General features: G+C 40.8%; 1 protein-coding gene across 1 annotated transcript in view; it reads right to left on the bottom strand.

The window, feature by feature from the left end:
- Nucleotides 1-22,716, bottom strand: part of SMYD2 (SET and MYND domain containing 2) — a 41,737-nt gene that overhangs the window by 18,579 nt on the left and 442 nt on the right. Inside the window, exons 2-6 of the mRNA XM_019548576.1 lie at nucleotides 21,837-21,932; nucleotides 12,358-12,468; nucleotides 9,946-10,006; nucleotides 8,559-8,683; nucleotides 4,453-4,520 (exon numbers count right to left, since the gene is read on the bottom strand). Coding sequence (XP_019404121.1) covers nucleotides 4,453-4,520; nucleotides 8,559-8,683; nucleotides 9,946-10,006; nucleotides 12,358-12,468; nucleotides 21,837-21,932 — 461 coding nt within the window. The remainder of the gene's footprint in view (nucleotides 1-4,452; nucleotides 4,521-8,558; nucleotides 8,684-9,945; nucleotides 10,007-12,357; nucleotides 12,469-21,836; nucleotides 21,933-22,716) is intronic.

Genomic DNA, 22,716 nt, shown 5'->3' with positions numbered 1-22,716 from the left:
CCTACTGCCTAGGAAATGACCTGCTCGGTAGCACAGAAGCGGAAAGGGATCTTGGAGTCCTAGTGGACTCCCAGATGAACATGAGTCGTCAGTGTGACGAAGTCATCAGAAAAGCTAACTGCACTTTATCATGCATCAGCAGATGCATGACAAACAGAACCAAGGAGGTGATACTTCCCCTCTGTGGGACGCTGGTCAGACCACAGTTGGAGTACTGCGCAGTTTTGGGCACCACACTTCAAAAGGGATGTGGATAAGCTGGAGAGCGTCCAGAGGAGGGCCACTTGCATGGTTAAAGGCTTGCAGGTCAAGCCCTCCAAGGAGAGACTAAGGCACCTGGACCTCTTCAGCCTCCGCAAGAGAAGGATGAGAGGCGACCTTGTGCCTGCCTATAAATTCATCATGGGGGCGCAGAAGGGAATTGGTGAGGCTCTACTCACCAAGGTGTCCCTGGGGGTTACAAGAAATAATGGCCATAAGCTAGCAGAGAGCAGATTTAGACTGGCCATTAGGAGGCACTTCTTCACAGTTAGAGTGGCCAAGGTCTGGAATGGGATCCCAAGGGAGGTGGTGCTCTCCCCTACCCTAGGGGTCTTCAAGAGGAGGTTGGATGGGCATCTGGCTGGGGGCATCTGAACCCAGCACTTTCCTGTCTATGCAGGGGGTGGCACTCGATGATCTATTGAGGTTCCTTCCAACCCTAGCATCTATGAATCTATGAAACACCTAATGCCTTTGCAGAAGATTTAAAAGACAAAAAACCCCCACAACTTTGACACGCAGCAGAAAGCTTGGGGGTCAAGGGCACAAGATTTCCTCCCACTCCCATGTGGCAACCAACAAAGCCCAGAAGCATGAGAAATACACATAGCTATGCTTCGGTTCTGCTATGCCCGTGTCATCCCTGACCAGTAGCTGTCCAACCTTGTTGAACATCTCCAGTGGTGGAAAGTCCACAACTTCCTTCAGCAATCTATTCCACTGCCTCACTGTTTCATAGATTCTAGGGTCGGAAGGGACCTCAGTGGGCCATCTAGTCTGACCCCCTGCTCCTGGCAGGCAACAAAAGCGTCACCAAACCTGGGATCATGTGATCCCAGCCAGGTGCCTGTCCAGTCTCCTCTTGAAAACCTCCAAGGATGTGGCAAGCACCATTCCAGATCCTGGCAAACCTGACCGTGAAGAAGTTTTTTCTAATGTCCAGTCTAAACCTACTCTCCAATAGCTTATGGCCATTTCATAGGCATTTGGGCTGGAAGGGACCCTGGAGGATCATTGAGTCCAGCCCTCTGCCCGAGGGGCAGGAAGTCAGCTAGAGTCATAGGATCCCAGCAAGACAAACATCCAAGTATGTCTTGAAGGTGTTCAAAGTGAGTGCTTGAACCACCTCTGGCGGCAGTCTATTCCAGACCTTGGGGGCTCGGACAGTAAAGTTCTTTCTTATGTCCAGCCTGAATCGGTTGTGGACTAGTTTGTGACAGTTCCATCTTGTCATCCCTTGGGGCACTCTGGTGAATAGTCATTCTGCCAGATCCTGGTGAGCACCCCGATAAACTTATAGGTGGCCACCAGATCACCCCTGAACCTGCACTTTTCCAAGCTGAAGAGCCTTGTCATAAGGTCTGTTTTGCTGACCTCTGATCATGCACATGGCTGTCCTCTGCACCCTCTCAAGCTTCTCCACATCCTTTTTGAATTGTGGAGCCCAAAACTGGATGCAGTACTCCACCTGCGGCCTCACCAAGGCCGAGTACAACAGGAAACGAGATTGGTCAAGCAAGACCTACCCACAACAAACCCATGCTCGCTATCCCTCAGGATATTACCATCAGCTAGTCTGTTAACGATGGCCTCTTTCATAATCTTTTCCAAGACCTTCCCCAGGGTAGAGGTCAGGCTGATGGGCCTGTAGTTTGACGGATCTACTTTCCTCCCTTTCTTGAAGATAGGCACCACACTGGCCTTCTTCCAGTCTTTGGGCACTTCACCAGAGCACCAGGAGTTCTCAAAGATCCATGCCACGGGCTGAGCTATGATGCCTGCCAGCTCCTTGAATTGTTCATTGTTCCTTGAATTGTTCATTGCTCCTCGTTGTTCCAGGGGGTTCCTGGTAAACAGATCATCGCACATTTCATGTTGCTCTCCCCTTATGAATTTATATGCCGCCACAAGGTCTCCTTCTCAGCCTTCTCTTGGACAGGCTGAAGAGAGATCTCTTAGCCTTTCCTCATAGGGCCTTCCCTGCACACCTCCAAATCAGACGAGTGGCTCTTCTTTGGACCCTCTCCAGGTTGTCCGCATCCTGCTTGAACTGCGGCATCCAGAACTGGACACAGTACTCCAGCTGTGGCCTGACCAGTGCCACGTAGAGAGGGAGAATCACCTACCTGAACCTGTTTGTTCTAACAGTGAAGAACTTTTTCCCAATATCCAGTCTAAACCTACTTTTGCTCCACCCTTGGTATGGATGCAGCTACTCCGACAGGGGAGGACTGTCGTCAGCTTTGGACCTGAACACAGACACACATTAACACCAGGGTATATTACACCTGCATCTAGATGGGATACCACCAGCTGTTCCAGAGTAAGTGCTCAGAGTAGGCACCATTATTACATCAGTCATCTGCAAAGACCACTGATTAGCAAATTACTAGTTCGTATGAATCTTGGATTTTAGTTCACAACCTGAGTTTTACGGCTTCAAAACAAACTCATAGTGCAACTGAGATGAACCCATTAGGTTTTAAATCAACACTGTATGAAATCATAAAACTACCATATTTGCTCGAATATAAGAGGACCTTAAATATAAGTCAATCCCCCAATAATTAGATTCTATGTATTAAAAATGTATATAGTTGTTATAAATTCTCCAGGTACAGAATTTAATTATTGGAGGTTTGTTCTGAATTTGTCCCACTCCCACTGCTAAAGCAGGGAAATTTAAAAAAAAAAGGGGGGGGGGGGCAGGTAGCCTCCTTGTCCTCTGCCCCCACAATTTCTTCTGCCTGAAGCCCCTTCCCCACCTTACTGTCAGACCCTGCTCTCCCCGAGCAAATGAAAGTGAGGGGCAAACCTGAAAACACTGACTTTGAAATAAGCATACCTGCGGTAATTTGCATAAAGGCAAACTACTACAAGTACCTACAGACTAAGTCTGTCCAGAATTGATGCATTTTACCTTTTTGCAAACTTTTAAGCAGCACTTGTGTACCTACTTATGCATAGTACAAACTATGCATGATATTAGTCCAAAGCCAAAAGTCTCATGATTTATCATACAGTTCAGTGGGCTGCGCCTCAGCAGAATCAACACCCTTTCAAGCCTTTATAATCCCATAGCCCGCACTGCTCACTATGTGCATACATTCCAGATACCCCCACAAGGGATCCATGTGCTAATTAGCCCCTCACTCATAAATAGAACCAGATGTTGTTGTCATGAGTCCTGGGATCCTCCAAAAATTTACATGCAGATGAGGCGTGGGATCACCTGGTCCAGCTCTAACTCACGGAAGGCAGGGTCACATTAAGCACAAACAACAGGCCAAGAGAGGGGGTAACAGAGCATCTTACCTACATGGAGGTTAAAGTGATATCTGCCAGGGATTTAAGGCTGGTGAAGAAACAGGAGTCAATGGAAATGGGAAAGAAAGGCAGTGCTCAGCTGTGTGCATGAAGGGGAAGTTGAAATGTAATTAATGTAGTGGTTCACCATGACTTGAAAAAGAGAGGGGGACTGAGTACAATGGGTACTATATGTTATTCAAATAGGCTGCACTAACCTATCTTTGGGGTAGGTTTCCATCAGCATCTCAGTTTTGTTTGGCTAAAATAAAATGTAGTAGCATTTGATGTAGTAGCATTTGATGGGGTGTCAGGGCTGGCTCTGGCGCTCCTAGTGCTGGTCTGGTATTGCAGTACCTCCAAGCCTGGTGCCAGTTCCCTAGGGAGGGAACACCTACCCATATTTTTTTTAAGGGCCACATACAAAGAAAGGTTCCCATCAGTATGTTTGCCCAATATGGGCCATGTGTTTCACAAGCATGTTCAGTGTTGGCTGCAATTAATTAATTTCATAATTGGCTTCCATTTCTGAGCACATGCAGCTTCTGGCAGCAGTTTAATGATAGCCAAGGTATTCAGATTTCCTTGTATGTAAATACAGACAAGAGTCTTTTCTTCCTCATACTGACTGGAAGAAAAAAAATCCTCATCTTACAGTCACGTAAACATGGCATAACCTTGAGTGTTTTATTGAAGTGGGTTGTAGGACACTCCAAGATAAGTCAAATGCAAAATAAATTAAGTATTTTATTAGAAACAATACTAATAGAAAGGCATATCTTAATTTACATTTTAATTCAGTTTGAGTACAACATCCCCTAACATGCAGTAGAGATTTTTTAAAATAAATATGCATATTCCATAAAAAAGTAAAATCCAGCTTACTCAGGAAATACTGCTGACCCCAGGTGAGACAGTTCTTCATCTTCGATTGTGAAGCCATTACAGTTAACCTAAAAGAATAAAGAAACATTAGCAAAGCTCCCTGGCCAGCCCAATCCACTTTAATTTGACACTCGACATTAACATAACAGATCTCCCTGGAGAGGTAACTATACTCAGGGGCAGATCCAGAGGAGGTGCAATATCACAGCTGCATCCCTCTTTTAGATCTCACTGCACAAGCAGCACACAGGGACTTAAGTCCCTGGAGCAGATAAGAATTCCCCCTTCATCTCCATGCTCAGCAGTATGTCTCCTCCCTTTGCATTATCTCCTTCTCTCTCCCCTGCCCATCACTACCTACCACTGTCCCTACCTGACCAGGGGTAGGAGGGAATGCCAGAAGCAAGTTTTGCCCCATGCCAGTTGGGCTGCATGAGGCCTGCTAGACTTAGCAGACACCAGCTGCAGCAGGTAGGTTCCCCCGCTGTGCCCAGTCCCCCCAGATGTTTACCACCAGCCCAAAAGCAGAGGGAGGACCAGGTGAACCCTCCCACTACCACCACTGCTGCTGCTGTCCCTGGCTGAAACTGTTTCCCCATGCCTGGCTGGAGTAGGACAAGAGCAGCTCTGGAGCTTTTTTCCCTTTACAAAATCCTGGATCTGCCTATGACTATACTGAAAAGCAAACCTGAATAATATGGTTACAATTTCTTATCTTAGTCAGCACATGTACAGAGGCCACTGTTGTCAAAAGACACTTCAGAGAAACAGGAAGGACCAAGTCCTCACACTGATGAATTTGCAATCTCATTTAGCAGAACCTACACAAAAGACCAATAACCAAGCATTCAAGTACAACTGTGTAGAGTCCTACTCTGGTCCACAACATGGAGGACATCAGCCTTGGAAGGCCAGGCACAAGACATGAAACTTAAGAGCATGGAAGAAAGTGGGCAAGATCTGTTCCAAGGAGAGGATACAATGTGAAGCCAGGCATGACACTGAGAAGTGGCAGAACAAAGGAGGGACTGAATCTTGTTTTAACAAAGGAATTTTGCTATCATTTCCAATGGGACCAGAGTTTGGTGCAAAAGAAATGCTGAAAAATAAAGGAACTAGACAACACTACCTGCATGAGGGAAAGTGTAGACATGAACAAGAGCCAGATCATGGTTGTGCAGAGCCTTGAATGAATATATGGTATAGAGGACAGGACCTAATGGGGATGCAACTGGTTGTGTTTTTGAATTGAAACCACAATACAAATACAAAGATATGATAGTAGTGAACAAGGACCTTGAACTTTTCATGGGCAAAGGAGGCAGAAGCTACTGAGGAAATTGAAAGGGGGCAAGTGACAAAGGATGGGGTTAGAGAATGGTTTCACATTTCAACACGAAAATACCTAGACATAAGTCAAAAAGTCAGACAAACTACATATTAAAACATTATTGAATCTTTAAAAAAATTTCCAAAATCCCAATTCTCATTTTATTCATAGAAATCAATTGCATTTTAGCCTAAATGAGAATTTCAGCATTGAAGTCAAAAGTCTCAGTGACAATAAATATACTATCAATCAAAAAAAAACTGTGCTTCTCATATACATTCACAGCAACTAAAAATGCATGTCCTATTGAATACGTCAGTTGCATTTTCGCTGCCAGCCACACTGAAGTCAATGAAAAGTTATCCCATCACCCTGCTCCTCCTTGTCATAAATCAAAATCTCTTTTTCTTATAGAAGTATTGGAATGAAACAAAAATGATTATCTCAGAAGCAAGTGTCACAACGGATTTAGGCACAACCAATCATGTAAATATAATAAAGATTTTCTCCTAAAAACAAAACTCCTTGAAATAATTCCTCCTTTTCCTCCCTGTACTCTAGTTTAAAAAAAAAAGTGGGAAGAAATACTAGAAACAGTTTTATACTTTGCTAACCAGCCTATATGTAGCTTCTGTATGCTAGAAGCACAGAAGTTTCCCTCAAATTTAAAAAAAACAAAACAAAACATTGAATTACTTAAACTCATAACTGTTACCACAGATACAATGTGAATTGCAGGGATGCTAAAGGAATTTGCAATAACAAAAACCTTTCCCCTCCCAAACACACACATAATCACTACCTTTAGGACAGTAAAATAGCTTGTAAAAAGTACTATTTATAGCATTGTAGCTTCAAAGGATCTCAAGTCAGGCTGGTGGCTGCAAAGTGCTGTGTGCTGTATAAACATATTCTTCCCTAAAGAGCTTCTAATCAGATCTAAAAATAAGGTGCAACAAGTGTAAAACAACACATGGGGGGAAGGGGGATGAGGTTACCAAGATATTGGAGTGTGATGGGATGAACGTTGAGAAGTCCAGAGAAGTAAATTGGGGAATTTCATGAGAGTGTGATGTGGTCAGGTTAATAGGCTAGGGGACTGACCTCAATAGCTGAATTCTATATGGATAAAAGACAGGAAAACTACAGGGCTGCTAGAGAAAAGGAGTTTGTAGTAACAGAGAATGGGAGATAAAGAGGGCTAGGAAAAGAATTTCTGCTTTGCAGAATATAAACAATTGCATCTCAGAGGTGCCGTGGACATTGCATCCAATACTGAGGCTCACACACATTGGGGTGAGACACAAAGATGACCAAATCCCAGGTTGCTGGCCTTGGCTACAGGAGTAGGGATAGGTAATGTTATCACCAGTAACAGAGAATAAGCTAGCGAGGAAAACTTTGGGGAGAAACAGATCACATCTACGCTACTGTTGTTCATTTGACTTAACCAATCACTACTTAGCATGCATTTGTAAAGTACAAGCCTGGACTCTCCCTGTCACCCCGCTCCAGGTTTTTTCTAGAAAAAAAACTTTACCCTACAGCTAAAACCAAAAGGAGCTTGTTCCAGGACACAAACATTTGATAGCTGCCCATAATGGCTATTGACAAGCATGTTAAATGCTAATCAGTTAACTTGAGCTAAAAGTTCTAGTGTAAACACACTTTTAAAAGTTCACCTTAAGCTGAGAGCAATGTCTCCAAGAGTCAATGTCAGAGAGAAGACTCAGCTGTGGGACTGGGTGAAGCAATATATTTGGCAGTCAGCAGAAGTAACACCATGTGAAATGATCACTCAAGGATAAGATGGAGAAGGAAAAACTACTGTTTTAGTGAAAATCTAAATTTCTTATAATTATATTTATTGAGAATACTGTCAAAGTATAATAATATCCCTTGACTGTTTTGATTACTTTCTAGTAAAAATATTCAGAAGCAAAGCGAGAATCTGAACAGTTTCAGTTTGGATGCTTCTCTATTTTACATCACTCACTGAAATAAAAACTCCAAAATAGATTTTTATTTTGTTTTTGATTATAGAAAAAAGGTATAAATATCATGGGAATGTAGATGGTTCAGTGAATGCAACTGAAAGTGTTCAGTACAGAAATGTTCAGTATAGTAAATTTTGAAGGTGACTATTATTCACCTCTAAAACAGAAATTTAATCTCTAATTAGACTATTATTGACCATCCCTTCTTGCTAGTAGATAGTGATCTACCTGAAGGGAACAGGCAGACACAAACTAATAATTGAGATCTTAAAAGAAAGAAAGAAATCAGCACCAGAGCTGGCAGTTTGTGTTGGTATTTTAAACTACTGAAGGCTGGGGCGATATTTCATCATTTTGAATTAACATGAGCTTTCACATTTTTGGAAGTAGAGGAAAGAGGGGAAAAAGTGGGGTGAGGGGCATCATTCTTGGGTTTTAGTAAATACACTAAGTTTAGAGAATTTGGATGGGTTAAATTCAGGTAAGAAAAAGAAGGGGTAATTAAGCATTTTAGGATTTCTAAATGTTATGCAAAATGAAATTTTGCCTCTTCACTACCTTTGGCAGATGGAAGGTAATAACCAACTTAACACATTTAGAAGCTGTGCATTGGCAGAGATTAACAGAGTAACATAGGAAGTTTTAGCCACTGTCATCTAAGGCTGTGGATAAAAAGAAGGCAACAATCTCCATTGCTGTTGATAGCCTGTTTCTTTCATGATGACTAAGTCCTTGTACAGTAACACCTACCTACGCTGATTTTATTCTAGCCAACTTACTTGTGCAAATAGGACTACAAGGGCAGCATTGTCAGGGTATTCGATGTGCTTTGAATAAAAGTGATGAAGAGCAGCAATGTCATTCTGAATCAGCTCTCTCTTTTCATTGTCTAGTTTATCAAGGTCTGTGGAAAAAGAAGACAACCTACTGCAGTACAAGAAACAGGCTCCTTGTTAACTACAGCCAAATCCAGGTTAGAACAGGTCAGTACTTGTATGGGAAACACTTATCTCCTGCTCCCCCCACCCTGTCACACACAGAACAGACAGCTGGAAATATTGCAAGCATTTGCATTTCAGTGAGAAGCACTTCTTTCAAGGCCATGTGTAAACTGGAAAATTGTGCCAGATTAGAAAGTAACATCTAACACCATTTTAAAGAGAGAGACTAAACACCAGTAGTGGACAAGGACATTATTGCTGCACGTTACCTTATTAATCCCAAGGACTTTTACAGAGGAAACCCTTCAGCCATCACCCACTCTCCTCAAGCGCTCCCTCCCCACCACCCCACTAAAATACCTACAAGTTACGTTTAGAAATGTTTTCAAGTATGGGCCACCATGGCTTAGGTAAAAATGTTGGCAAGTCTACCTCATTTCCCCAACTGGGGTGGTTATCTCATTCATCTGCTCTGTTAAAACTATTTAGAAGTCTACTGAATTTGGTTAAACAACTGCCACCTCTCACCCCAGTGATGGACTATTGTGGACCCTGACCACTTTCACTGACTGACATGTGCATGTCAGCATCTTCTCATTACTGCCAGTACCAAGAAAGAGAGCAACCGTAGAGAGCTGTGAAGACTATTCTAGGCTGGTTAGTTTCCTCAACAGTTGCTCAATTTCTAACTCTGCCTCAAAGGAGAAAAGCAATAACCTTCAAGATAAAAGCTAGCTATTGGCTTCTCTCCTTCCTCAGATCACTTTGGAGCATTCAGGACATGGAATTTCAACACAATCAAAGATAACATGTCAGATTTGACTGGCAGTGACAAATACTGAACTGCAGTCCAGAGGGTTCTGCAATTAGCCCCTTAGTCATTGTCACCATCAAGCAACTGTACTGTCTGATTTTATGCCCGCTGGTAACAAGACCAGCTATTTTAGTTCTGCAACATTACAATTCACAGGAGTCACCAGTGTCTATCAGATGGATGGACACTATGTAATTAGTCTGTCTGAAGTTTCAACCTCACTTCCCTACTCCCTAAGCTACCAGGAGACAAATAAAGCAAAGAGGTATCAAAACTCTAGAAAATGTGGTTCTCTTTCATCCCCTCCAAAAACTGAATTACTCTGAGAAGATTTTGATGAAGGATAATGCAGCAGTTCCTGAATGCTCTATGAAGGACTGCCCATGCTACCTGAAAAGCTTCTCTACTCACGTGATTCGAACTCTTTGACACCGAGGAGTTTTTCCGATTGCGTTCTTTCAGGGTGGATTTTCTAAAAATAGAAAAAATATTGCAAAGAAAAAAAAAAGAAAAAAATTTTTTTTAAAGCTAGCAATGATTTTATCAGCTGACTCCTACACTGATTTTTTGCCTGCAAACCAAAACAAAAAACTCTTAGTGTATGGGCCTTACAACTGTTAAAAGAAAATGATCCAATGAAATTCACTAACCTTAAAAAAGAAAAAGAAATATCCTCTGTGAGCCAAATTAAGCAGTTAAAAACATTAACTCCTATCAAATTTGCATACATAAACAGAACAGTATTTTAAATATGTCATTTGCTTTGTTCCAGACACCCAGAAAGCTGCTAACAATAGCAAGCAGGCAGGAGACAGGTTTCGCTTTGAGGAAAGTGAATAAACTCACTGTTGACAGAGTTCAAAAGCAGTGCTCCATTGTTGGCCTAAGGCCACTTCTTTGTAATCTTGGCCATTAAATATGGCTTTGCAGGTGGCCCAGCAGCTGAGGTTCAGGGACTATGGTTTGCATATTTAGCTTTTATATGACATGGAGGGTTCTCCCCCAGCACCCGTAAGCTATAAAAGCACAAATTTATTCCAATGACTTTTTTATCATTAAGCATCTAATTTTGTTTGTGGATCACCACTCAACTGTGCTTTAATTACCACATGCATGCACTTGCACACACACACACACACACACACAAGTATGCAGGCTACCTTCCCAGCAGGCCATCAAAATCCTCTCTCTCTCTGCATACACTATCCAGGTTGCCCTTGTCACATAAGCAAACCTCAATCATACAAATATGCTTCAAAGAGCATTTATTTTTACAGATAAAATTTAGAGCTTTTCCAAAGATATACACTGTAATAACCTTGAAATTTACAGGCCCCATCTGCTCCCTCCAAACACTTCTGTGCCCTTCTTACCATCACCAAATTCTGTATTTCAAGGAATATCCCAGATACAATTAACCATACAAGATTAAAGCTTTTCATTCCATCCAGAAAATGCGCACACCAATTGCTGAAACTTCCTCAGCCTGACGAAGGGTTTTTGAACCCAAAAGCTTGCTTAACATTTTTTTTTTTTTTGGCAACTATTCAAGTTGATCTAATAAAAGATATCAGATTCACCCAAAGAACCTTGTCTGCCAGATTAGAGCAAATACATTCATGTGAAATTTTCCTACAATTTTTTTTCCTCTCCCTACAGATCACTGACTTGGGTACCCTCTTTCAGACTTCAGTTTTACACCACAGGGTAACTCCATTAATCTGGCAGCTGTAACTGAAAATCAGAACCACAAAATGTATATGGAGCTTATAGAATGGATGATGCTGCAGCAATATGATACTGTACAGTAAATGATGTAATGCAGTTGGTTCTGGAGGAAGTAAGACTTACGTAAAAAAGTGTGGTAGTCCAACACAAGTGGCTACCAATGAAAAAGCCAGTGCTTACCACACCAAAAGTAGCATGCGTTAGAATTTAACAAACCAACCACTGGGCCTAATTTTATCACTTATGCTAGTTCTGCCCTAACAATTCCAATGGCTTCATTGGGTGCATCCCCACAAGCATGCACATGCAGCAGCATGTGTTTCCCATGGGACAAATAGCAGCAACACATATTTGTACCACTGCTATTTGTCCAAGCATGCGCCTGCGTGTGCGCTCTGGCACACAGGAACGGGACCCGGGTGGGGTAGGGGAGGCTGAGGCCAGCACCTCTGCTGGCCCCAGCAGCCTTACATGGGATCCTGGGTGCCTCCTGGGCCAGCAGCAGTGGCTCTGGCCAGCCAGGCTCCAGCTTCTAGTAGCACAAGCTGCTGTCACGTACACCACATCATTTTTTTTTAGTGGCAGTTTTTTTGATACTGGGATCTCCGGTGCACATGTGGGTGCTGTTTACAGTGCCTCAGATGGCATTGACGCATGGTGTTTGTAATGCCTCAAATGGCTTTGAGGCACTGGAAACTGCACGTGCACGCTTGTGGGATGTGCCCATTAAAGGGCTCCAATTTGCACTGGCATAAATGAATGGAGAATCAAACCTCTCATCCTTGGAGAGCTGTTAGTAAACCTGGCCAGTTTCTTGTCTGTATTCAGCAATGCCTCAATTCTCAAGAGACTGCTTCAGAGCTCATGAAAAAAAGGCATAATGGTCCCTCACACTACTGTAGCAGCTTCGGTCATCTTTTCTGAAGTGGCTCACATGCAGTACTGCGACCTGTCTATACACAGGACAATGGTAGGAAACATCCTCTGCAGGGACAGTTACTATAGGTCAAATTTTCATTTTCCTGGCTCCCTTCCCCATGCCTCCTCCCTCCGGGAAAAAAAAAAAAATGCTCCCAAGTCTTGCATTCCGCTCACCTGTTTGGCAAGAATCCTTGCCGTCAGCCTCACAGTCTCAGAGGGATTCCACTTCTGCCCAAAAATGCACATGGCAGAGCATTCCAGCTTGTGCATCGGCCAATCTTCTTTCTGAAAGGTTAAAAAAAAACCCAAAAAAACTGTTGTAGATAAAGGGCTGAAAAAGAGGACGCAGCAAGTCCTGCCAGAACCTGGAGGTCAAGTGAAATGTGTTTCCTTTAGAAAAATAAGATGACACTCACTAAACTGGAACAAAGCTTGAGTCATTATTAAGGGATGTGTAGCCATCCTGCATTTGTTTTTAATGTGTTCACAAGAGATGAGCTTTGGTCAGATGATCTTCATTTATTTGGTAGAAATAAAAATATACATTTCGAAGAAATGAATATGCAATCATCAGTTCTCAGTGTTCAGAGGAAAACAGATCCCTGCTTGATGAATATGCGGGTTCATTTCCTTCTAATGCATACACTGGCCCTAATTCAGATATGACTGGCACACTCAGGCATAAGTCACCTAAAAAAAAAAATCAATGAATTTACATTAATACAAAGACAGTTATGCAAGATCAGGACCAGCCGTGCTGACCCAATTTATCAGCATTATTTTATTAGTTAGAACAATACACAGCCAAATAATAGTGGAGCTAACCAATAAAATAACTGAACGATTAGAGATCAGAAAAAAAGAGGAGGAAAAAAGGCATTCTTTAACTTAAAAATATCTATGTTACGTATTTCGTTTAGCACATAGTAAAATGTTTAATGTGACTGTTATCAATTTTGTGCTATCCCTCAAAGTCAGGAACAGCTGTTCTAAGGCATCTGTGACTTTTTTGATCACCTTATGAATGGAATCTATCCAAGCAATGAAGGCCTCCACAAAGTGATGCATGTTAATAGTGGTGCGGTCCTTTCTCCAACCAGAGCACATTCTACCTTATCTGCATATTCAGAACATAAATCAAAGTACAATGTCTAAGTCCCTCCATAGACACAAATGCACACATTTATGCACCATCCTCTTACATGATTAAGGAGCAAATCAGCTCTACCATCAAGTAAGACACCTTAGCTAGAGAAAGATTGGTGGAGGTGAAAGAAAACCATAGAAAAATCCCATAGGCTTACTACAGAAGCAAATGAAATGGAAATATAGAAATTTTTGGCAGTTCCAAGAAAAATACTGGCATGACATTCTCATACAGAAGTCAAGGTCACAAGCCTTTAAAGTAGGCTCAATATGCCACACTGAATGAAATTATAGCACCGTCCTACCCTGACCACCGTCAAGTATCACACAAGGATTAAGAGCAACTCAAGTGCCCCGGAGACAAACTGGCCCACTATTATTTAAGACATCTATACCAAAATTAAAAGGTCAGAGACATAGCTTCATCTTAACGTTTCAGGAATCCTCAATAAAAAATGGCCATTTTAATTACCCCATATATGGGCTCACCTTCTGAGGGAACAAAAACCTTCAACTCACACCATGCTTAAGGAGAAGGTGGTGAGGTTTAAAAATGTGCAGATATTCAGCAACTTGCAAAATCAAGTCCAATGCCTTCAAGAGTCCAATTTTACATTTTGAAAACAAACAACATTACAGACAAGCTACATGAAACAAGCTAGGATGCGAAGTTCTAAAAGGGCACAACAATATATAGGTTGAATGGGAATTAAAGTAAGTTCCATTTTAGCCGTATCGTTAAAAAAGAAAAAAAAAAAAGGAAGAAAAATCTTAAGTAATTCCACTGATGCAAGTTACACTGCAAACTTTGTCCTAAGAAGATACCCATTTCCTATTCACAGACCCTCAGTCTTTATTTTGTGTGTTCTTAACCAAGAAGAAATACAAAACACAGACCCAATCCTTCAATCAATGAAAAACTCCAAACTCCCAGTGACTTCAGTGCAAGAGTTTTATGTATATGGTGAACATAGGATCAGTCCACAAAGTTTTTATACCTGCTCCTGTTCACATGTATTGCCTTAAGAGTGCCTGAATAAAACAAAACCAAGATACTGTCTTAAAGTAATGTTTTTTAAAATGCATTTGCTGCTTTTATTCTTTAAGCACTGTTAATTAAAATCTTTCCTCAGGCAGAATCATACTGAGTTATGAGAACTAGTAGGGAGGTTAAAGGAACAAGATATGGCTGAATTGTGCAAAATGAGATAAAAGCCCCAAACATTGCAGGAACAGAGAGTAGTGATGACTGAATAATACGTGGCATGGAAACATTCTGACAGAAGCCTTCTCTGCGATCACAGCAGGACTGCATTTAGCATTCTTTTCCACGTTTTCTCTAAGTGGTTTAAATTATAGCAGGTAGCATTGTTCTGACTGAATCCCTAGTGCTACATTAATGATATTTTCTTCCTATTTTCATTACACCTACAGTACTTTTCCCTTCAGTAAAGGCTGAGTGACAACACTTTTGGAAAGGAAGTTTGCTACGGCTTATGTTTTCTACATCAAAGAGTGGAAATATAATCTCCTCAACCAAGTTCTTCAAAGTGACTCCATCTGTTGGGACTACCTGATTATTTGCCAGAAGACTGGACTCCCATGAAGCATATCATCAAAAAACTCTAGTACCCAGGAATAAATACGTAATACAAGTCCAAAAAGATGATTATTTGGGTATTCTACATGACCTTAAATATTCATTGGCATGTAAACATTACTCTTGTTAGTTAAGAGTCAATGATGTGCCTTGTTAGCACAGTAAAAGATTCATATAAGGACAGGTTTCACCCAGTGGAAATCCATTTCAGAAGACAGACATACACATAACACAATGAGTTTGAGAAAGCAAATGGAGGACCTAATAAAGTCTGATACTGCAAATGATTAGGTCCTATACTCATGTTAAATAGTTCCAAATACTCCAACAGTTCCACAAGTGAATCTATTATTCAGTGTGAGTAAAGGTATTGCAGTATAACTCACTCAAAGCACTACATCACTTAGAAGGTCACACCCTTGTTTTTTCTGCCACTCTCTTCTCTGTATACACACTGTCAGACTGGATGGTATTTCTGACTGGCATGGATGAATGTTTGAACAGTTCACAGACATAGCAAGCTTTTAAGAAGGACTGGACTAGAGAAAGATCGGGGAAGGGAGATCACTAGGCATAGAGAGTAGCAGGGAATGAGACATGAAGATTAGTAAGAGTGAGAAGTGAAATAGGTGCTGAAGCAGTTAGGGCAAAAGGAAACAGGTGTCAAGTTAGCAGAAATGAGATCAGAGATACTTCTGGAGCTATGCACAACTTCAGTGAATGAATATTCAACTGATGGCATAAAAGACAGAGAAACAAGCATCTCCATACACTAATACTTTCAAGACAGCTTTTCCCTGGAGGGAATGAAGTTTAGTAAACCTTAACACAGCCTTAGTTGGCATACCTGTCCTACAGAGTGCTGTCTTTAATAACCTGGGAATAAATCAGCATTGGTTCTACACCATTTCCATGCAGGGGAAAGGAAACCTCATAAGCAGATTCAGAGTTTCAGGCAGATCATGCAATACAGGATTTTTTTCTGGGTCGGGGGGAGCTTACCCTCCAGAATTGTCAGAATTTAGGAGACTGTCCAGAAGTGCGCAGGCTGACCTCTTGGGTGTCTTTTGCTTCCATGTAAAGCCCTGACTGCACAGATGCTCCAATAAAATCCTACTCCCTACCGTTCTATCATTCACCTCCTGTTCGCCACTGCTTTTCAGTTTGCTTCACTTGCAGAAGCTGAAGGGACCACTTGGTCAAGCATTAGCATGGGTCAAATCCTGTAGTTTTTACTTTACTGCGAAGTCCAGTGAAATCGAAGCAAACTTTTCTCCACTCAAGACTCCAGGTATTGTCCCATTAAGAACAGTTATCTAATCCTTTGACAAGTCCCACGGCTGTATTTTTAAAAGTGGCTGCTTTAAGCAGTGAATTTTACCACTGGACTTTACAGACCATACACACTACTGAAGCATTTCCTCTTATTTGTTCTAAATCTACTACCCTTAAAGCCTCCCCCCAGCCTCATGCTCTCACATGGAAGGCAAGGCTAAAATACAGGTTCTGATTAGTAATTTTGAATAACTCTAGTAATAGAACTTAACAGTTGCAAGTCTCATGCTTTTTTTCCAAGCATGGAGGTATATTCAATTTAATCAATTTTGATGTAACTATACCAAGTTATATTTGTGTTAAATACATCTTTACACAGATGTGCGGAGTTTTTGCAAATACAAGGCTATTCATGAAACTATAAATTAGATGCATAGGAAACAGGTCTAAGAGCACCTGGAAAACTGCCTTAACCCACATCCACAAGATTACCTCGTAATGATATAGTTGTCAAACAACTTGGGTGCCACTCCGAGCAGCCTGAGGTTGTTCTAAGTTGCACTGGGTGACAAGCCCAGTCCTTATATGATGGAGGATGAGTTATAAGGGGGAAGACAAAGATGGTTTAAAAGTTAATTTTTCTCCTTCTGAGCTGTTCAATTGCATTGCCCAAAACTGTACATCAGGGACTAAAGTATTTCCTCACTGGAGTCAACAAAAATGTTGACATCAATGGCTTTATAGATTGTAAAACCATGCAAAACTACTATGAATTTCTAGTTGTACTTCTTGTTTAACTTAGGGCATAGGAGTTCTCAGAATTACCCATAATCTTTTATTTATACGACAGGTAATTGTTCTAAAAGATGTCATCTTGATTTTAAAATTTCCAGCAATGGAAGTATCTTCTACAGCCCTGGCAAAATTGCTCCAACGGTTAACAATCCTCACTGTTAAAATTTTTCACATTATTTCTAGTCCAAACATGTCCCACTTCACACTCCTAAAAGCTGAACCTGTCATGCTAGCTAGGCTGAAAAGCTTTCTATCTGTCAAATGCCCACTTCCCATGTACATATTTGTACACTGTAATTTAGATCACCCTTTACTTGGTTATGCTAAAGAAATCAATTTAAGTCTTACACTTTATGGCATATTTCCAAATTCTATTATGAGTTTTATCTTCTCACCCTCTCCGATTTATCAAAATCCTGCCTTAATTGTGAAAGTAACATAGCCTTGTCATCGCTCTTCGCACTTACATAAGCAAGGGTCATATTACCCCTTTTGGCCCCAGTGTAGTTGTGGAAGTTCAGATTTAGCCAAGTATTCATCATGATCCTCAATCCTCTCAAAATTCCTTCTTCCTACGACAAAATCCCCCATCCCATAAGTATAGCCCTCACTCTTTGTCCTGGGACACATGACTTCACATTTGGTTACATTAAAATGCAAACTGTTTGCTTACACCCAGCTTCCCAAACAATCAAGATCATTCTGTCTTCTTCACTACTTACCACTTCTGCAATATTTACATCATCTGTAACCTTCATAAGCAATGATGATAAAGCGTATTATTCCTTTAGGGGCTTGGCTATATAAACAGGCAGAGAAAGCCAAACAAAGAGAAAGGGACTACAAACAGTGCAGACTATGGTGAGATGCAGTCTCCTCAGTCCCCAGAAAACTAGCCTGACTAGACCCAGATTTTTTTTGATTTTTTGATTTTTTTTAAAGATTTTAATCACACTCCAGAGGAAACTTTTTCAGACTGCTCCTTCCAAGAGCCCTTACTAATAGGAGCTTGTTTCTCTAGTTCTGGTTTGGATCCCCCCTGGCTTGGTTGGATCCTTCGCAGTATTCCTTTTGTTTTCTTCCAAGTCATAGGCAGAAGTGTTATATGGTACACTGCCAACGCCAGACTCCTGGGAGACCTCACTAAAAAACACAGCTTCTTGAAGAGTATTTCCTGTTTACAGTTCGATTTTGAGACCTACTGGTTGATGCCAAATACATGAATTTTCCTTGCTGTGGAAACAGACATTGTAAAACAGTTCAACACACACACAGAATCTCCAAGTCCTCTATTTCCAGAGCACATTTCACATGCTGAAGGGAGAGACAAGTTCCTAGCATTCTGCACTATGATTAGCTAAACATATCTCTCCTTAAAGGATAAACAATAGCTGTGTTTAATAGCTGAAAAAGGAATGCTACTAACTGGCTTATAGTTCACCATCTCCACATTTTAACCTTCTTGAAACCCTCATAAAACATTTCATTTTACAGCTGTCCAGCAGCTAATTTCTGAGGGGGGAAGAGGGGGAAAGGCATAGGTCCCACACCATTTTACTAAAATTATGGTAATTTTAAAAGGCAGCTAGCTACACATGGTATATGAATTTCATTAATGTAATAACAGGCCAGTGCTTTGTAAAACCAGGAGTATAAACCAAAGTGGTATGAATCAGCTGTAAAACCAGAGTTGTATGAATCACAAACTGTATCAGAAGAAGGTCTGGATTGCAAGACAGGACCAAGGAAGATATAGTGACCTTGGGCTACAGGGCTCAGCTCCAGCCACCATGTACACAGGGAAGGTCAGACAGGGTTTGGGTATAAAAATAATAGTAATAAATGGTTACTTCACTAATCCCCTAGTCCTAGGCTGACTCCGTCTCTAAGAATTTCCCAACTTAAGACAGTCGAGCCTTCTAGTTTCTCTAAATTATACCGGCTGCCAGCTGCCTAATAGACCAAAACCTTCTTGACAACAGTGAGCATTATTTAAGGGAACCTGGGACACATCTCCTCGGCCAATTGCAAAGTATGCAAATATAGAGACTGCCAGGCCAGCTCTGCACCCCTGAAAAAAAATGTTTTTCCTCTGTTCTAATTCTTCCTTAGCTAACTGTGGCAGATTTAGGTTTGCTTTATACTGAAAGTAAAGTGAAAAGGAATCATGCTGCAATCTGGGCCCTTGTGTTGCAGGATACATTTAAAAAAAGCACAAATGTATCTCCCACGTATCTAGGGGAAAAAAAACATATCTGCCACAAACTTTGTGTGTAACCCTGAGCATGTCAAAATATCTATGGGCTCTAGCATCACCACTTGTGCAAACAGAAATACCTTCTGCAAAGACATGTTGCAAGTCTTAATTTATTAAGGCTTGGAAGCTACTTTAAAAGCTGGCAATCAAGGCTACTACATATCTCCAAATACTGCCTTCAAGTATGCTCATGCCCTTTAATTTCTGAAGACACTGGAGTTGCAGGGGTGTATCTGAAGACACAATACAGATCACTAGATGCAGAGTCTTGATTACAGAGCGCAATTTCTAGGAGTCACTGAATTCATAATTACGAAAAACTTATACAAATGATTTTGTTTGCAACTTTTTCCACTTTTTTTTCCAAGTTACACTCGGAGAATAAATTTCAAATTAGCTGAGGTACTGCAGCTTTTAGAAAAAGAAGTATGAGTTAAATTGAAATGGACTGCGTATCCCACAGAGTACATTAAACATGATGAACAACCAGCACACTGAAGCATATTCAAAGTTACTGAAATAATGAGTTAACCATACCAGACGATTATTCTAAATGCAGTTTTTAACCAAACTGGGCAGAGGACTGTGGATTTATAGAGTTATGGACAAAGGGGTGGGGGGGACAAAAAAGCATTGCCTCAAGAACTCTTAAGTACAGCCCCAGACTTTTATCAGTTTGGCGTGAAGAAGACCAAAGCACTGAGTCTCACATCCATGGGGGCTGAAAGGGAAACATTTACTGTATATTGCAGTGTTACAAGTTCAATATCAAGGCACAGATGTCCTTCTCAGCTTCGACAAAGATTTTCTGAACTGCTGAGAAGTGCCTTTGAACAAGACAAGGATGAAGATGCAATGTAGATTGTCTGTGCGGCACGTACAGTCAGTTGAGACTGGTTTCTAAAGTACATTATGCTTGAAGGTAACTTTGAAAGAACGCCAAAAGAATTCAATCCCAGCTATGTCTGTAAATTTCACCTCTGTGATTCGAGAAGGCCCAAAACCCTGAAGATAAATTTATGCCAGTTAGACAGCTAAAAACCCTGTGCATTTTCCCTTACAGTAACAGAGAACATGCTAATGCCAGTGCTCAAACCACAGTTAAGACACAAGAACATTACTGAAGAACTTGATAACTAAAACACATTAGTGTTACATGAAACTTATCAGACAGCTAATACTTCTGCTGAATGTTGTCCCTTGCAACTTCGGAGATATTCAGAAATCCTGAGTAGATGTCAAGCTTGCCTTCTGGAAAGACATTTTATTACAGCAAAAAGAAAAAAAGAAATTTGGAGAAAGTAAAACATGAGCAGTAAAACAGCAGGTGATCTGCAATGTATTAATTATGGAATAAAGCACTAAGAGCAGTGGAATTGGGCCTCATGTTTAGTGGGTTTTTTGTTTTGTTTTACTTTTGGTTACAAGAGGATCGGTTACTTTTGGTTACAAGAGAACTACAAACCACCAGTAGGAAAGCTAGAAGCTTGGATCTAGGTAAAAGAGAGGCAAAAATACTGAAGTGATAATACATATAATACATTAATGCAATATTATCATTTAGAAGAGAATATAACTTCTTAACATAAGCTCTTTCTGAAGCAGCAAACATTCTAAATCAGCTGTCCTGTTCCTAGATGCAATTACAATGCATCCACCTACCTAGCAGGAATGTGGAATATTTGCAGGCAAACTATAAACTGATAATCAGCACATCACTACCTAAGGGAGGGCTTCAATGATTTGCTAGCTTTTAAATTTTGTTTACGTGCCAAGAGTTTGGTCACCAAAGTCCTTCAAGAACAACGTTCAGCACCATGGCCCTAGCCCTATAGGGTTCCACACAGTTAGAACATCTGCTTTGTTATTTAGATAGCTCTTGGATGGAGTTTATTTTTCCAATGTGTAATCAGCACGGTTCCTTTAGGTCAGGTTGACAGCATGCAAAGGCTAGATACTGGATTTGGCTAGATTCATTAAGCAAGAATGAGCTTTCTTTTCAAAACAAAATAAAAATAGAAGGATAACTGCACTGCAGTGTTTTAGATGGTCTGTTTTTTTCACGATATGCTACCTTAGAGCATGTTCATATATTTTTGTTTTGGAGCTTTTAACATCAGAGCATACCTACTGTGGTTAACTAGCTCTTTAGTGGAAATATATGATTAAGAGGGGGAGTACAGGAGGTTTGTACACATTTGCAAATAAATTCCGAAAAAAGCATATTTATTTTTTCACCTAGACATAGGCTTCCTCACCGGACTAATGTTAAACCACCTGCACACTCTTAAAGAAGAAATAAGTTACTGTTACTAAGATAGAGAGTGGACTGAAAGGTGGCCCTAATCAAACAGAAACATGGCTCAGCACAATTAATTTTTACCAATTTATTTTGATTAAATCCTGTAGTTGTCCAAGGCACAACTTTACTCTCAACATCTGTGGGTGATCAAAGTGACCTGTCTGCTGTTCCCAACTGCAGTTGTGTTAATTATAGCCTGTAAGTACTAATGAAAAGTGAAGTTTACTGCTTTAGTGAACTGCATCCCCACCATTCTCACGAGGTATCAGAACACGTACCTGACATTCCACATTGCAGTAAAACGCCTGTTTACATCTTCCACACTTGGACAATCCTTCTTTCCTTAAAAACAAAACAGAAGTTATATTTACCCTCTAATAGTGAATGCAACAGGGACATTACAGCATTCACTACTGCTCTAAAACAGAGACTATATAGCCTACATGCCCTATCTGGCAATGATGCACTTATTTTAGAAGAGTACTGCATGACACACCATGTTTTCATAATCATATGGCATTTACTTCAGAACATTGTGACTACAGCTTGAACCTCCTCTTCAGAATGAGGAGGAGATTTTTATTTGTTTAGAGTTTCAAATGCAAATTTTCCTAACAGCTGTTACTAAGGGGGAGTCCTAAAAAGCATCCTTTTTTAGAAACATTATTCTATGCTGCCAGACCTCTGCTTTCCCTGGTTTTAAAAATATCTGTTGCCTGATTTATTTGATCACTGATGCTACTTTTTTGCTTTCCTGTTCTTTTAACTCCATTGCTCCTACATCTAGTCCCAACCTCTACCATCTAAAAAGATTTTGTATTTAAATACCTTGCTTAGTAACCTGTTACCAAGCATCTTAATCCCATTACCATGTGTCCAGCATCTGCTCTGTGATCAACATATTATGAAAGTTTCCCTCAACCCTGCCTTTTCTTTTTGTATTTGTAGATACCCTGAGCAGTGTGTGTTGTAAGAAAGTTCTCACTCTGCTGCAAAGTACACTGCATTGCAGATCTGCCCTAAAATGTCTGCAATACAGCACACTGCACACTGTGTTCTCTATCATACATTCTGTAACACATGCTTAGAAAATTCTCCTCCTCATTTCAGGGAAGATCACTACATTATGTTTAAGTTTACATGGGATTTTTAAAAAAT

The sequence above is a fragment of the Crocodylus porosus genome, unplaced genomic scaffold, assembly GCF_001723895.1.
Source record: "Crocodylus porosus isolate Cpor-Errol unplaced genomic scaffold, CroPor_comp1, whole genome shotgun sequence".
Classification (NCBI taxonomy): Eukaryota; Metazoa; Chordata; order Crocodylia; family Crocodylidae; genus Crocodylus; species Crocodylus porosus.
The sequence above is the reverse complement of the archived record's forward strand: the minus strand, read 5'-3'. Positions and strand labels throughout refer to the sequence as shown.